This window comes from Podarcis raffonei, chromosome 8 (assembly GCF_027172205.1).
Source record: "Podarcis raffonei isolate rPodRaf1 chromosome 8, rPodRaf1.pri, whole genome shotgun sequence".
Taxonomy (NCBI): domain Eukaryota; kingdom Metazoa; phylum Chordata; class Lepidosauria; order Squamata; family Lacertidae; genus Podarcis; species Podarcis raffonei.
The window spans coordinates 18325131-18341216 of record NC_070609.1 but is presented as its reverse complement, the minus strand read 5'-3'; the positions used below and the strand labels follow the sequence as shown (position 1 = coordinate 18341216).

Here is a 16086-nt window from a genome sequence, read left to right as displayed (position 1 = left end):
GATGGGCCTCCAGAACGGATCAAGTCCATAACACGAGGTACCACTGTACAGTGGTGCCTCACAAGACGAAATTAATTTGTTCCACGAGTCTTTTCGTCTTGCGATGTTTTTCGTCTTGCGAAGCATGGTCAGTCGCAACTGCACCTCTTCAAGCGGTTTTAAGAAAAAGGAAACAAACTCGCAAGACGTTTTCATCTTGCGAAGCAAGCCCATAGGGAAAATCGTCTTGCGAAGCAACGCAAAAAATGAAAAACTCTTTCGTCTTGTGAGTTTTTCGTCTTCCGAGGCATTCGTCTTGCGAGGTACCACTGTATTTGGGTTTTTCCTTCAGAAACGCTGAGTACAGCTGGCTTAAACTGGTTCTGTTACCTCTTTCTGTCAAGGACATGCTGAGTATAAAATTAAGGTCAGAGGGAGCCTGGGTTTCACTTTCTCTTTCTATCTCTTTTCCTTCCAGTGTGGTGTTCTGTACATAGTATGCTTAGTGTTAAGGTAGATTTATTATAAGTTATTGTAGGTTTAAGTTAAGTCTGCTGCAACTGGATTTCTTATGGACTGTGCCAATCTTGAATGTTTCGGATTTGTGACCATCATGCTCATTTGCCTTCAGCAGCAGTAAAGCTCTGCTGGATGAAATACAGTAGCCTCTGGTCTATTTTTTGGGAATCCTGCAACATGTTTAAGTTTTACTCTGCTAACTATATGTTGGAGTACTGCTCTGGATCAATACTGAGTAGTATTTCAATGACATAAAGGTCCCCTTCCAGCAAAGTTCTGACCTAGATTAAGCCACAACATGCACATATCCTCCCACATTTCTCCGATGCAAATAGGGATGTCCTATTCAATCATCATCATCATCATCATCATCATCATCATCATCCACCCATCTGACTGGGTTGCCCCAGACACTCTCGGCAGCTTCCAACATACATAAAAACATAATAAAACATTAAACATTAAAAAACCTTCCCTATTTAGGGCTGCCTTCAAATGTCTTCTAAAGGTTGTATAGTTATTTATCTCCTTGGCTCAGAGGTCACATGACTCCATACCCCCCAACATTTCTCCAATGAAAATAGGGACCTTGTAAGGAAAAGCGGGACATTCCAGGATCAATCAGAAACCGAGATGGCTTCTGCAAATCCAGGATTGTCCCTGGAAAATAGGGACGCTTAGAGGGTCTGTGTTTCCTTTTTAAAAGCCAAATTGGCCCTCCCCTTAGTCAATGGAGGTATATTAGGAGGCTGGTTCGATTGGGCAAATGGGGGCACTGCCTCACTAACCTCACCCTGCCTTCAGGCAGCCCTCTCTGGCGCCACCTACTGTTGGCCTCCCTGCCTCCTACCACAAGGCACCAGTCACTAGCGGTAGATACTGACGCCAATTGATGCACATAGGAAATGCAAGACATAAAAGCGATGTAAGCGCCATGCATCTGAAAGCACCCTCTGTTAGAACAGACACCAGAATTGACTGACATCAACCCTGCCTTGTCTGATCAGATCAGAAACTGCAGCTGCCTGGGGGCGGCAGAATTGACCAGAACCACTTCCATCCACCCCCACCCCCCGTTCAGTCCAAAGCAGGAGAATTCTGTTTTCTAAGGCCCGGATGCCATATACACAAAAAGGACGGTGTTATGCACATGGATGGAGAGGTCCATACTTACCTGCCCAGGTCAGTGGCTCTCCAGGGAGCAGATCTCCTTATTAGAAAAGGAACAGCAGTCACTAGTGACCTGACTGAGGAAGGCTAACCCTAGAATCAGCCCTGCCATGAGGCAAAGTGAGATAGCTGGGTTTGGGGCCCCATCTTGGGAGACAGGCAGATCTGAGCCGTGGGGCACAGTTTGGGGACGTTCACACCCTCCGTTTGAAGCGCTGTGATACCACCTTAAACATCCATGGCTTCCCCCTCCCAAAGGATTCTGGGAGCTGTAGTTTGTTAAGGGTGCTGAGAGTCGTCAGGAGACCCTCTATTCCCCCTCCTAGAACTACAGCTCCCAGAGCGGCCTAACAAGCAATCTTTCTTCCCAGGGATAGTCAGTAGAGCACGAGGTTCAAAATCTTGGGGCCACACGGGCAAAAGAATTGTAAATTGCAAGGGGTTGGACTGGATGACCCTTGTGGTCCCTTCCAACGCTACAGTTCTCTGTCTGGGCAGGCTCCCTCCTGTCTGCTTTGATTTAAAATTGATTGCCTCCATTTTTACAAGCCGAGTTGCTTTGTGTTGACTCCCAGTCCCTCCCCAGGTTCCTTCTTTCCCCCATTTTATTGAAAAATGGCAAGATTCTGCTGTAGGAAATAACCTGCACTCGCTCTCACATGAACAACTCAAAACGTGTTACAAGTTAAAAAGAGGATGTTTGCTCATTTTTGCTTCTGCATGCAGCTTTGGTTCCCCACCGCCAATCTTTTCTGGCAATCCGAACGAGGCTCTTTCCTAAACTATTCTTTTTCTCTCTCTCCTCCAAATACCCATTGCCAGATCACAAGGGAGGGAGAAAGAAACATTCACAGTTTGCTTCCTTCGCTTAATGGCTCTCTGTGTGGTTGGTTCTCGCAGTGGCTAACCAGATGTTCAAGGGATGGTGTCTCATTGACTGAAGGGACGGCTCAGTCAGTAGAGCACGGGGCTCTTAATCTCAGGGTCGTGGGCTTGAGCCCCGCTTTGGGCAAAATATTCCTGCATTGCAGGGGGTTGGTCTAGATGACCCTCGTGGTCCCTTCCAGCTCTACAATTCTATGAAAAAGGGAAGCCCACAAGCCGGGCGAGATCACAGCAGCACTTTCCCCACCTGAGATGCCCAGCAGAGGCATACTGCTTCCAAAAGGGGACATGGGACACCCCCATCGCCCTCCCTCTTATCAGTACCTCTGATTTCTCCAGATGGCCAGGAGTCCTGTAGTCTCCGCTGTAGGCGACAGGAGGGTTTTCTGTTTGCATGAAACTCGAACTTTCATTCATACTTTTCCTGGGAATAATAATAAAATAAGGAAGGGACAAAGACTCTGTCAAACTCTGTCCATGTTTCCAACCAACACCTCCATTTTGGGGCAACTCAGTCAGATGGGCAGCATATAAAAAATAAATTATTATTATTATTGTTATTATTTTGGCACCAGGCTATATAATGTAAATCAGTCAGAATCCCAAGCGGCTTCTTTCATTAGCATGATGAGTTTCAGATTTGCAATCACAGCTGATGAGTGATTAGTAAACAATTCATTAATTAACCAATGGATTATCTGACAGCTTTGATAAGTGCACTTCCATATTCAAGGCCTGATAGCTATTTTGGCAATCATCTCCAGCCAGGATAAACGATCCAATCTTTCTACTATTTGCAAATCCTCAATTATCTTCTGTTTGTCAGTATTTCTTTAATAATCTTGTCCTCAGTGGGTGATGGGCAGGAAATTCAAGTTTTGGGTTTTGTTTTGTTTTCAAAATTGTATTATTCGCTGATTGCAGTGGGACTGAAATAATTTTGAATCCAATTACTTGCATTTAATTGGATTGTGGACTGGGTTCTAAAATTCCACTAAGGGAATAATAGGAGTTCTAATTTGTTTCTTAGATTATATTGTTTGTTGGGAAGCCACAGAGACTCTCAGTATCTTCTTGGCTGCACTGCAAATGAAACTGGGAACATCCAGTTTAGGAACACAGGAAGCACCCATATACTGATTCAGACCATTGGCTTATCTAGCCCAGAATCAGCTGTCTCAACTGGGAGCAGATTTCCAGGGTTTCAGAATCTGGAGTCTCTCCCAGCCCATGTTGGTGATGAAGGGATACGGGTGGCACTGTGGTCTAAACCACTGAGCCTCTTGGGCTTGCCGATTGGAAGGTCAATCCCCGTGATGGGGTGAGCTCCCATTGCTCTGTCCCAGCTCCTGACAACCTAGCAGTTCAAAAGCACGCCAGCGCAAGTAGATAAATAGGTACCACTGTGGCAAGAAGGTAAACAGCATTTCCATGCGCTCTGGTTTCCGTCACAGAAACCGTGCGCTCTGATTTTCTGTTGCGTCAGAAGTGGTTTAGTCATGCTGGCCACATGACCTGGAAAGCTGTCTGCAGACAATCGCCAGCTCCCTCGGCCTGAAAGCGAGATGAGCGCCGCAACCCCATAGATGCCTTTGACTGGACTTAACCGTCCAGGGGTCCTTGACCTTTACCTTTTACCTGCAGGGAGTAGAACATGAGCCTTTCTGCATGCAAAGGATGTGCTCTATCACTGAGCCATGGCTTAGGGAAAGTTTACATAGGTATATCCCTCACTTTGGGGCTCAGTTCAGATAACACACCAGGCTATGGTTAAGGAAGCTTAATGACGGTATAGCATGATGTCTGACTTGGCAAGCCCTAGTTGTGTTAGCATACCGGAGTTTGCACGCAACAGCAGACGTTAATGAAATGACTTAGTATACCATAAGGAAGTTTATTTTTTATTAAGGAAAGTATATATTTGATAGGTAAGAGTTCTCTAGTCCTAGATAACTGTTAAGTTGTGGGTGAACATATCAGACGACACAGCTATTCTTCAAACAGCTCTTGTTTATTCACAGGCCAGGAAAGAACTGAACTGAAGGGTTCAGTCAGCCTGCTTACATAGAGCTCCAGTACAATGTAACTGTAACAATTTTCTAAAACTATCCTATCACTGAACGTCACTTTCGATCCCTTATTTGCATAACTATCTACAGTATCCCCCTGCTGGCCCAGGGTGAGAACTTCGGTACATAACAATAACTAACTAGGTGGAGAAACAGAGAAATCATTCTTGCCACCTTGTTCCCGGAAGATACATCCAAGGGAACCTTGACCAATGAAGGTCCAGAGAAAAATTGTGAGAGAATTGGAAAGAGGGAGTGCTTGTTAGGCCACTCTGGGAACTGTAGTTCTAGGAGGCGATGAGAGGGTCTCCTGACAACTCTCAGAACCCTGAGAGGACGCAATTTAACACACATCCCTTTGACTTCTGTGGGCAGGTAGCAGAGAGATCAAAGAGACGGAGACAGTTTAGGAACCTGGAAGTTTCACACTCTATCTGCCTTTACCCCAGGCAGACCCTTCTGAGCAAGCTGAGTTGCACCTCAACTTCCAACAGGCATGGGGGTGGCCTCTGCGAGAACAGGGTGCTGGACTAGCTGGGCCATTGGCCTGATCCAGCAGGGCTGTGCTTACGTCCTTATGTGTTTTAATGGAAGTTGAGTGGCAAACATTGCCCCTCGCCCCACTCTCCAGAGGTGAATGTGTGAAACAGTGACCTGCCGCTCAATACACAAACTTCCTTCAGTGGACAGTCTTGCAGGAGCAAACCACAAGTCATGCGAAACCTCTGCCTGCGGTGTTTGAGATGTGACGGCAGTTTCACACATCCCAGGACATCTGCAGAGACTATAGTCGTGGGCTTAGAGATCATGCGAAGCCACTGTTTGCACAAACCGTGAATAGAGAGAACCTGCCCTGTCTCATCAGAGCTGAAGGCTCAGCGGAAGCTGCCTGCAGCAGCGAAACTTACTGATTCACAGCAGGCTGGGCCAGGCCTGTCAGCTATAGTCAGACTATCCTGGGAAATGATTTATAATGAAATGAAAAAGGTGCTTAAATGCACTTTTGTGAAGAAACCAGAAGCCTTTCTCCTGGGCATGGTAGGCCAATTGGTGTCAAAGAAAGATAGGACGTTTTTTATGTATGCGACAACAGCAGCAAGAGTACTTGTAGCAAAGTACTGGAAGACACAAGAACTACCCACACTGGAAGAATGGCAGGCGAAGGTGATTGACTACATGGGACTGGCTGAGATGACCGGCAGAATCCGCGACCAAGGGAAAGAGACGGTGGAAGAAGATTGGAAGAAATTTAAAGTTTACCTTAAGAACTGTTGTAAAATTAATGAGTGTTAAAATGTTTTGAGTAATGCAAAATAGAATTGCAGCGATAAACAATTGGACATGAGAAAAAGGATTTAAAGGAAGTGTTATAAGTAATTAAAATTAGGGGTTGCTGGAAAGATTTAAAACAGGGATGCAGAAAAAGGAGGTATGGGGAAGTCGTTGAAAGAAGGCTTAAGGAAAAGAAGGTTAAGAAATTATACGTGTTTATATGTTTGTTTGTTTATGTATTGTTTTGTATTGTCTTTTAATATGTGTTGGAAAATTAATAAAAATTTATTTAAAAAAAAAGAAAAAAAATATAGTCAGACTATCCTCCACCAGGGCCAGGGCCTTTTCAGTGATGGCTCTGACCTGGTGGAATGCTCTGTCCCATGAGACTAGGGCCCTTCAGGATTTAACCTCCTTCCGCTGGGCCTGTAAGAGAGCTATTCCGCCTGGCCTTTCATTTGAATTCAGCCTGATCTTTTATTTCCCTTCTCTTCCCTCCCCCTCCCCTTTTATGACGATCACCCACTCTGAGACCCCACAGCTAATTCTCCCCTGGCCTCCTCACTGGACCAAGTAGGACCAATTCAGCCAGCTAGCCCTGGGGATTATCTAATGCTTATTTCCCCTAAATTGATTTTTGAATTTTATTGTTATTCATGTTTTTATACTGTATTTTATGCTGCTTTTATAATTAATTGTTTTAAATTTGTTGTTAGCCGCCCTGAGCCTGGTTTTTGAACTGGGAAGGGCGGGGTATAAATAAAAATTTATTATTATTATATTATTATTATTATATAGCTCTGTAGCCAATGCTGGCTGGAGCATTCTCACTCGTGCAAGAGGAGCCACAGCCTCTGTGGGATGCAGTTGCCTTCGGAGGCCTTACAGAAGGGCCATCGCTCAGTGGTGGAGCATTTAGAAGGTCCCACAGCATCTCCCAGGACAGTGGAGAAGCCTCCCTGTCTGAAACCCTAGAGAGTCCCTGCCAGTCAGAGTAGACAATGCTAAGCTAGATGGACACAATATAAAGCAGGTTCCTAGGTTCCTATGCTCCAACGGTCATTGGCTGATTTTGCAGCCATTGGCTCCAGGAGCATGGCTGCAGTGAGGGAGGGAGGGAGTGTGTTTTCTGTGTTTGGTACAAAACAGGGGAAACAAGGCCCTGGTTCTGGTGATGTTTTCCCAGATTTGAATTTGGGTCTGGATTTCTTACAGGAGGAAAATGAGGCGATATGAAGGAGGGAGGGCTTGAGTTCACCCCCACCACAAAAAACTTACTTTTTCCTGGTCTGGCTGACATAACACACGACAGCTATGAGGATGGCAAAGGCCACCACCGCTCCAACAGGCCCCACTTTTGCCCACATCAGACTATCTGGAAAATTTAAAGAAGAGAGAAAATGCACAGGATTGGCAGGATAGTCCCAGTGCTCTGGTCTCAGCAGAGCATGGGCAAATGCAGCCCTCTAGGCCTCTCTAGATGGTCCTTAGGGCTAACTCCCTGTCCCCCACCCCAGGCTATACCTCTTCCTCAGTCGTCACCTGCCTCCCAAGGCTATGCCCCTCCCTGGCCCTGCTTTGCCTCCTTCTGCTTGGCTGAAATGTGTGGCACCAGTGGGACATTACTGCTGACAAGCCAACAATTCATGTTTTGCCGGACAGACACATGGAGGGGCTGAATCTCACAGAGCTACTTGTGAAATTGGCTAGAGAACTCTGTGAGGTCACTTCCTTTGTCTGCCTTGGCAGGAATCTGAAACGCCACATACTGTATTTTTCGCTCCATAAGACGCACCAGACCATAAGACGCACCTAGTTTTTGGAGAAGGAAAACAAGTAAAGAAATAGTCTGAATCCCAGAAGCCAGCACAGCAAGATGGATCGCTGCTTTCGCTGCACAGCGATCCCTCTTGCTGTTCTGGCGTCTGCGAAAGCAACGCAAAGCCTCTTCAGGGCAGGGGGAACGTTCCTCCCGCTGCCCTGAGGAGACTTCACACAGCTATCCCAGAAGCCAGAACAGCAAGAGCGATTGTTGCTGTTCTGGCTTCTGGGATAGCTGCGTAGCCTGCATTCACTCCATAAGACGCACACACATTTCCCCTTACTTTTTAGGAGGGAAAAAGTGTGTCTTATAGAGCGAAAAATATGGTACTTCCTTCCTGCCTGGGCGCATCTCTCTTCTTTCACCATGCCTCCAAGCTGACCACACGTGCATATCTGAGCTCTGCAGCTCAGGCACCATTTTTGAACTAACATTTTGTACTTTTGTAACTTAGACACTAGTTATAAACCTGCCTTCATTTTGCTACTGCAACTGCTGCTTCAAGACCTAGATTATGTAAGTAAATACTACTTTTACTTCTTCACAAAAGCTATGTGGAATCATAGAACTGTAGTGTTGCAAGGGACCACCAGACTCATCCAGCCCAGCCCCCGGCAATGCAGGAATCTTTTGCCCAACGTTGGGCTTGAACCCACAACCATGAGATGAAGAGTCTCATGCTCTACTGGCTGTGTCATCCAGCAGCTAGAAGTGTGTGATGGTTGTTTTTAAGTGGGTGAAAAGGGGTAATATGAGGGAAAATCCAGTCTGCCTTAAAGCATCCTGGATTATTGTTTCTAGAAGGTTAAATCAATCTTGTCTTTGCTTCCAAGTTTAAACTGCAAAGGATGGTATTCTGCTGATCTCAATCACGTGAGCAAGGAAGGACAATAACTAAACAAAAGGTCCCCTCCTGGTGTCTAAATCCATCCCCACAGCGCCACCCCTGGACAAGACTGGTATGAGCCTCGTGAGAGCTGCAGGGACCAAGGTGGGGCAGTTGCCTGGAAGGGCTCTCACTGGAGTGGTGGAACTGCAGCTGCTGGTTCCTGGTGCCGTAGAAGTTCCTGGCTGAGCAGACGATGTAAAGCTGGGAGTCCACCTCCCTCTGCAAGGTCAGGATGCTGGTGACGATGTAGCCGGTCTTCTGCGAGTACACAAACTCCCGGTCGGTCTCGTTCACCGTCACGTTGCGCGTGGGGAGCTCAAAGGTAATCACAGCCTCCGGGTTGGATTTGGCCGCACAGATGCACTTCACGGTGTCCCGGGCGGCTGTGCACTTGGAGTCCGAAAGGATAAGGGGAGCAACTGCAGAGAGAGAGAGAGAGAGAGAGAGAATGCTTCTTCACACAGTGAATTGTTAATCTACGGAACCTACTCCCACAGGAGACAGCAATTGCCACCCAGTTGGATGGCTGCAAAAGAGGACTGGAAGAGACGGCTATCAATAGCTACTAATCATGATGGCTAAGCTCTGCCTTCACTGTTGGAGCATAGCTGTCAACCGTCCCTTATTTGGCGTGAAACTCCCTTATCCTATCACCGTGACTCGCTGCTATCCCTTATTGATGATGTCCCTTAAATTTTCTGGGTTTCATGCTCGCCCGGCTCAGGAGGGAAGCAGTGGCTCGGGGTCCTCCGCCGCGCGCGAGAGAGAGCGCACTGGTGCCGTTGTTCTGGCGCAAGGAGTTCCATCGGCCCTTCCCTGCCTGAGAGAGGGGGGGAGGGAGAGAGACTCTTGCCCACGCCGCCCGTGAGCCCAGAGGCAGCAGCGGTGGTGGCAGCTGAGGAGGCAGCCTGAGGGAGGAGGAAGAGGAGGGGATGGGGAGGGATGCAGAAAGGCACCGCTTCAGCGGCTGGGGCGGCGGCGCAACCGCCTCATGCCAGATTGACAGCATCTGTCAATCCTACCAATCTATGTAACTCTTTACAACAGCAAAATCCCTTATTTTGGCTGCTGATCCCTTATTTTCAAATCTGTAAGTTGACAGTTTGTGTTGGAGGCAGCCTTGCTTCTGAATACTGGAAACTGCAAGAGGAAGGAGAGCTCTTGTGCTGGAGTCCTGCTTGCAGACTTCCCATAGGAATCTGCTTGGCCACTGTGAGAACAGGGCCACTGGTTTGGCCCAGCAGGCACTTCTTACGTTCTTGTGAAAGAGGTGGAGGTGCAACAGCAGATTAGTCCAGTTGTTTTGCTGGACTGCACATGCTCTTTTGGGTGGGTGGGTGGGGGCCCACAAGCAAAAGCCTGTGCCAGGACACCAGGGGCTGTCCTATGGTGGCACAGACATGCCACCATAGGTAATGGCCAGCTGTAATGACCACCTGCAGTCAAGACTCAAGAGTCAGAGATTGCAGAGTCTCTAGCAAAGGCATCGGACAGGGAACTAGACCGGCATCAAGGCTCTGAAGCTGCTACTAGAGACTGGGAGACCTCCGAGCCAGAGGTTGACAGATGTGAGCCCCCAGAAGAACTCGGTCAGAGCAGCTGGCACCAGTCCAGAATATGGTGGTGGCCCTACAGCTAGGCAGAATGAGGCAGCTGAGGCTTGGGGGCTGATATGGGGCAGGGCAGGAGAATGGAATGAATAATCCTGCTTGCATGAGCAGAATGAGCAAATGAGGTGCCACAGCTGGACACCACCCAAAACACATTTATGTCCCACAAGAGTTTCTGGGGGCCCCAGGCGAGTGCTCACATTCAACGGTGAGGTTGAAGGCAGTGCTGCGCTGGCCAAACTGGTTCTCTGCCGTGCACCAGTATTCCCCGTCGTCCTCATGCGTCACAGACTCAAACTCCAGAGCCACTTGGTTCTGGTAGACGCCCATGGCCATGGGCTTCTTGTCCTTGAAGATGGTGATCATGGGCTCAGGGTTGCTCTGCGAGCTGCACAGGATAGTGACCGGCTCTCCCTCCACGGCCACCACAGAGGCGTTCACCACAGGCTTCCAAGGGGCATCTGGGAGGGGCAAACAACCAAAAGCCGTCTTTTCCACCAAAGGAACACATAGTAAAAATATTAAGTGCCGTATTTTCCTGTGTATAAGACTAGGTTTCCCCCCCGAAAAAATAATGTCAAAAATTAGGGGGCGTCTTATACTCTCCCCCCATTTTCCTAAATCTGAGTCCCCCAAAATAGGGGGTGTCTTATACGTGGGGGCGTCTTATAGACGGAAAAATACAGTATATTATAACTATAATGTATTTATCATATGTATTTTGCTATTTTATAAAATTATTATATATGGCAGTTAATGAAGTTTGGTGTGTATGTGTTCTGAAAAACCCCAATAAACTGCTTTTTTTTCATTGTGGAGAAGTGGTATAGAAACATTCAGAATAAATAAAAGACTTGAGGTCCAGATGCCTGAAAGCGAGTATCTCATTTCCTGCTGCAAAGTTTGCACTGCAGGCTTCTCCTCCCACCCCTGAATTGGCTTCAGGGCTTCAGGACTGGCTACTTACACAGCACAGCCAAGGCCAGGGAATGGTTGTCCTTGCCGTAAATGTTCTCAGCCGCGCAAGTATAGATGCCGTCCTGCAGGTGGGTGATGTTGTCCAGATGAAGCGTGAGGCTTCCTGCCATGTCCTCGTGCAGAATTTCGTCTTCTCGGAGCCACGAGATCAAGGCCATGGGGCTGCTGTCCACGGAGCACACCAGCACCACTTGCGAGCCCTGAATGACCTCCACGGAAGAGTTCGCCTGCAGAATGCGGGGCGGGTCTGTGGAAGCAAGCCAAAAGAGATCAGCCTCAGGGAGGTGCTCTGGTTTCTCCATGCAGTAACCAGGGCTATCTGCACCATGCATTTAAAGCACACGACTTCCCCCAAAGATTCATGGAATGGTAGTTTCCCCGTCCCTGAATGGCAATTCCCAGCACCCTGAGCGAACTACAGTTCCCAGGAATATCTGGGGGAAGTCACGTGCATTGGATGTGCTTTCAATCTACGGTGTGGGTCTACCAAGGTTTGTTTATGGGCTTCGAAAGACATTAAAGACTCCCAGTGTAGAAGCAACCCAATAGGCCCTTCCTCATTGCAGAACATGGGGACTTGATGTTCATTGAGCAAACATCCCTGGTTCCAGAGAAGAAGAAGAAGAGTTTGGATTTGATATCCCGCCTTTCACTCCCCTTCAGAAGTCTCAAAGCGGCTAACAATCTCCTTTCCCTTCCTCCCCCACAACAAACACTCTGTGAGGTGAGTGGGGCTGAGAGACTTCAGAGAAGTGTAACTGGCCCAAGGTCACCCAGCAGCTGCATGTGGAGGAGCGGAGACGTGAACCCGGTTCTCCAGATTACGAGACTACCGCTCTTAACCACTACACCACACTGGCTCTCTCAGAGGTCCTCCAGCGCCAAAATGTGGCGAGAGCCCATGTGTTGTAGTGGTTATAGTGCCGACTGGGGCCTAGGAGACCTGGGTTCAAACCCCACTACCACGTCCCCAAAGCCCACTGGGTGGCCTTGGGCTAGCTAGTATCTCACAGCGTAGCCTACCTCACAGGGCTATTGTTAGGGCCAGCCAAAACTTTTTTGCGCCTGAAGCAAAGCACAAAATGGTGTCCCTGAAGAACGGGTGAGTGAAGATCTACATCAGGAACAAAAGCGGAATGAAGATCAACATTGGAAACAAGGGTGGAGGGAGACCACTATCACCTCCTCTTCGCCAAGAAGCCGTTGCTGAGGCGTCGTTGCGGGGAGCTGCCAAGATGGCAGCAGATCCAGCCTCCAAGGAGTGCAACAAAAGAGACCACTGTTTAGCACAGCAGTGGTAGCAACAGCGGGCAACGCATTCCTCGAAGGCCAGATCTGCTGTCCCCGTGGATGCTGCCGCCTGAGGCAGTCGTTTCACCTTGCCTCATAGGTGGGCCGGCCCTGGTTGCTGAGAGGAAAAAAAGAAGAGGTGGCAAGGCCTGTTCTCCACCTTGAGACCTAGGGAGACGAACGTATCGAGTCACAAAGCGACAGCCACTTAGGAACCCCGACTCACATTTGACATCCAAGGTAGTAAACCCATCAAACTCAAAAGTGGTGTTGGAGTAGGTGACTTTGCAGCCCAGCTCGTGCCCATGGTTCTCGCGCGACGGCATGAATTTGAGCAGGGAGACGAGGGACCAGGTGCCGCCTTCCTCTTCCACTTGCGCGTAGACTGAGTGCTCGGCTAGGTTCTCGTGGTTCATCCACGTGATGATGGGCTTCATGTCGGGACAGTTATCCGGCACCACGCAGCGCAGCTCCACTTCAGTCCCTTCCACCACTTCTGGGGGGCTCACAATGGTGGGTTTGTCTGTGGGGGGTTGAAAAGACACACCAATGGGAAATGATATACAGTGAAGTGAAAAGGATGTTTAAAAGAACATTTGTAAAAAAAAAACCAGAAGCCTTTCTCTTGGGAATTATAGTGAAAGGTAAAGGGACCCCTGACCATTAGGTCCAGTCGTGGCCGACTCTGGGGTTGCGGCGCTCATCTTGCTTTATTGGCCGAGGGAGCCAGCGTACAGCTTCCGGGTCATGTGGCCAGCATGACTAAGCCACTTCTGGCAAATCAGAGCAGCGCACGGAAACACCGTTTACCTTCCTGCCGGAGTGGTACCTATTTATCTACTTGCACTTTGATGTGCTTTCGAACTGCTTGGTTGGCAGGAGCAGGGACCGAGCAGCGGGAGCTCACCCTATCGTGGGGATTCGAACCGCCGACCTTCTGATCAGCAAGTTCTAGGCTCTGTGATAGAACTACCTAAATTGCATAGAAATTTATTTATGTATGTGACTACAGTGGCAAGAATGTTACTTGCCCAAAAATGGGAAGAAGAAAAAGAAGTAGTAGTCCCAGAAAAGGAAGAATGGATACAAAAACTTATGGAATATGCAGAAATGGCGAAACTTACTGGAAGAGTAAAATCAAGATAACAAACTTTTTATAAAAGAATGGAAATGGTTTATTGAATATTTACAGATAAATTGTAAACAGATAAAAACCACTGGCAGGATTATTGTTATAACCTGCAGCTATATAAGAGTATATATTTAAAGAAGATAAATAAATAAGTCAGTTAAGTTCATATGCGGAAGATATTAAAAATAAATTTAAGGAACCACAGAAAGAGGAGGAAGGAAGTCAAGTTTTAAAATGTCAAAATGATTGTAAAATCAGTGAAATGTATATATCTGAAAAGTATAAATAAAATTTTAAAAAAGAAAAGGAAAGAGACACCAACAGTGGAGGCTGGTCTGCAGGAGGGAATGGCGCACTGCCCCACCAGCCTCAGCCTTGCTTCCTCTGAGCCTTCCTGCTTACAACCAGACAGGCTCCTCTTCCCGCATCTCAGTGCTCCCCTTGAAGAACTCAGGGGGGATGCACAATGTCAGGGACTGTGCAGAGGAGGAGGTAGAGACCCTTCCAGGGAGGAGGAAGAGGAAGACAGTCTAGATTGACAACAGGGGTTTGAGAGAGGTAGCAGCTCAGAGGCAGATGAGGGGTAAAGCTTGAAAATCATGGGATAGCCGGGACAACACCCGGCTGACAGGTTGCCATTGGAAAGCGCCCCAGACCTTCCATCTCACGGAACCTGGCGAGCCTTGAAAGTAGGAGAGCAAAGAGACAGAGGGCACGTAGCAGCCCCCATAGAAGTGACGAATGAGGAAGTGGGAGGGACGGAGGGGGTGGAGATTCACTTGGGACAATGCCATTATCCAAGAGGCTGGGTTCTATAGCCTCTCTCTGTAAAGAGTGAAATGAAAAAGGACGGTAAGAAACTTTTCCTTGTCTTTATACTTTCCTGGGCAACCAGCTGGGGGCTGGTGACAACATCCTGACACACACCAATCTAGTGTCTAGGCAGATATTTTCAGGTCTGCGCTCTAAGGAGCAGTTGCAGCTACAAGGGACAGCTCCTCCTCCACCGGTTTATGTACCTTCCCTTGATGGGCTGTATGCATGCAGCCGGAGACTATGCCTGCATGACAACTTCCCCTGCTCCTCCCATTTCACTCCCCTCCTGGTTCTAGGAGACAATGGTGTAGGAGAGGAGGGGGAAGCACCTGGCCCTTCACTTGCCTGACTTGCCTCTCTCTGGGCTGGTTCAGAGGCAAGTCAGCACACACAAGAAGCACAGTCTGGCAGAGATGTAAAGTCTTTGTTCAATAAAATGGTGCACAAAGGCCCCCTCCCCCAGAAAAAGGGAATTAGAGCAGGCCTGGCTTGGTACTCACTGATGATTTCCAGGTTGCAGTGCTCAGGGTATGTGTACTGATTGTATCCTCCCAAGTCCCCGCGGAAGTAGTATTTGCCGGTGAGCTCGGGGCTGAGGCGGGAGATTTGCAGCGTGCAGTTGCGGAAGTTCAGCTCTCCCAGCAGGCGGGTGCGCCCCAAGTAGCTCTCGTGGACAATGTTGGTGCGGGATTTGTAGACCACAGGCGGGTAGTTCTTGGGGTAAGGGCTGTTGAAGTACCAGATCCCATGCACGGCCGACGGGCGCAGCTCATCGGGGTAGCTGAAGCGGCAAGGGATGACGACGCAGGTGCCCTCGAAGGCGGACATGTGCTCGGGCATCCATGCACTCCATGGACCAGCCAGGACCCCTGTGAGAGAGAGACGCAGAGGAACCCATGAAGAGAAGGCCACCTCTCTCCTCCTCTGCTTTGTACGTCTTTCGGGCATGCTCCCCTGTGCGTCCTGCTTTCAAGGCTAAACCACTGCTGCAGCACTGTAAGGCTCTATCCCTACCTATAGCAGCCTTGTTTCCACTTGCTAATACAGTGGTACCTCGGGTTAAGAACTTGATTTGTTCTGGAGGTCTGTTCTTAGCCTGAAACTGTTCATAACCTGAGGTACCACTTTAGCTAATGGGGCCTCCCGCTGCTGCTGTGCGATTTCTGTTCTCATCCTGAAGCAAAGTTCTTAACCTGAGGTACTATTTCTGGGTTAGTGGAGTCTGTAACCTGAAGCCTCTGTAACCTGAAGTGTCTGTAACCCGAGGTACGACTGTATATAAGTACATAGCATTTAGGAAGCTTCTCTAGACCAAGGCCACATTTACACCATACATTTAAAGCAGTGCCATATCACTCTGAACAGCTGCAGCTTCCCTCAAAGGATTCTGGGAGCTGTAGTTTGTTAAAGATGCTGAGAGTTGTTGGGAGTCGGGGGGTTTGCCCTGCCGGACTTAAAGTTGTACTATGAATCAGCGGCGTTTTGCTGGCTGAAAAGCTGGCTGCTTCTTGAAAACACAGACATTTTGGATTTGGAAGGGTTTAACAACAGATTTGGCTGGCATGCATATATATGGTACGACAAGGTAAAAATTCATCAAGGTTTCAAGAACCATATTGTTAGGAAAGCATTGTATAAGGTTTGGATTCGATATA

At 48.3% G+C, this 16086-nt stretch overlaps 1 protein-coding gene across 10 annotated transcripts in view; it reads right to left on the bottom strand.

The window, feature by feature from the left end:
- Positions 1-16086, bottom strand: part of MAG (myelin associated glycoprotein) — a 74923-nt gene that overhangs the window by 2111 nt on the left and 56726 nt on the right. For 9 of the 10 annotated variants that reach the window (XM_053398260.1, XM_053398265.1, XM_053398268.1 and 6 more), the window contains 7 exons: positions 14932-15300; positions 12710-13006; positions 11183-11440; positions 10416-10676; positions 8737-9024; positions 7173-7269; positions 2878-2977 (listed from right to left, as the gene is read on the bottom strand). In XM_053398260.1, coding sequence (XP_053254235.1) covers positions 2878-2977; positions 7173-7269; positions 8737-9024; positions 10416-10676; positions 11183-11440; positions 12710-13006; positions 14932-15300 — 1670 coding nt within the window. Of the gene's footprint in view, positions 1-1672; positions 1709-2877; positions 2978-7172; positions 7270-8736; positions 9025-10415; positions 10677-11182; positions 11441-12709; positions 13007-14931; positions 15301-16086 lie in introns of all 10 variants that reach the window. The other variant, XM_053398261.1, reaches the window with a different exon arrangement.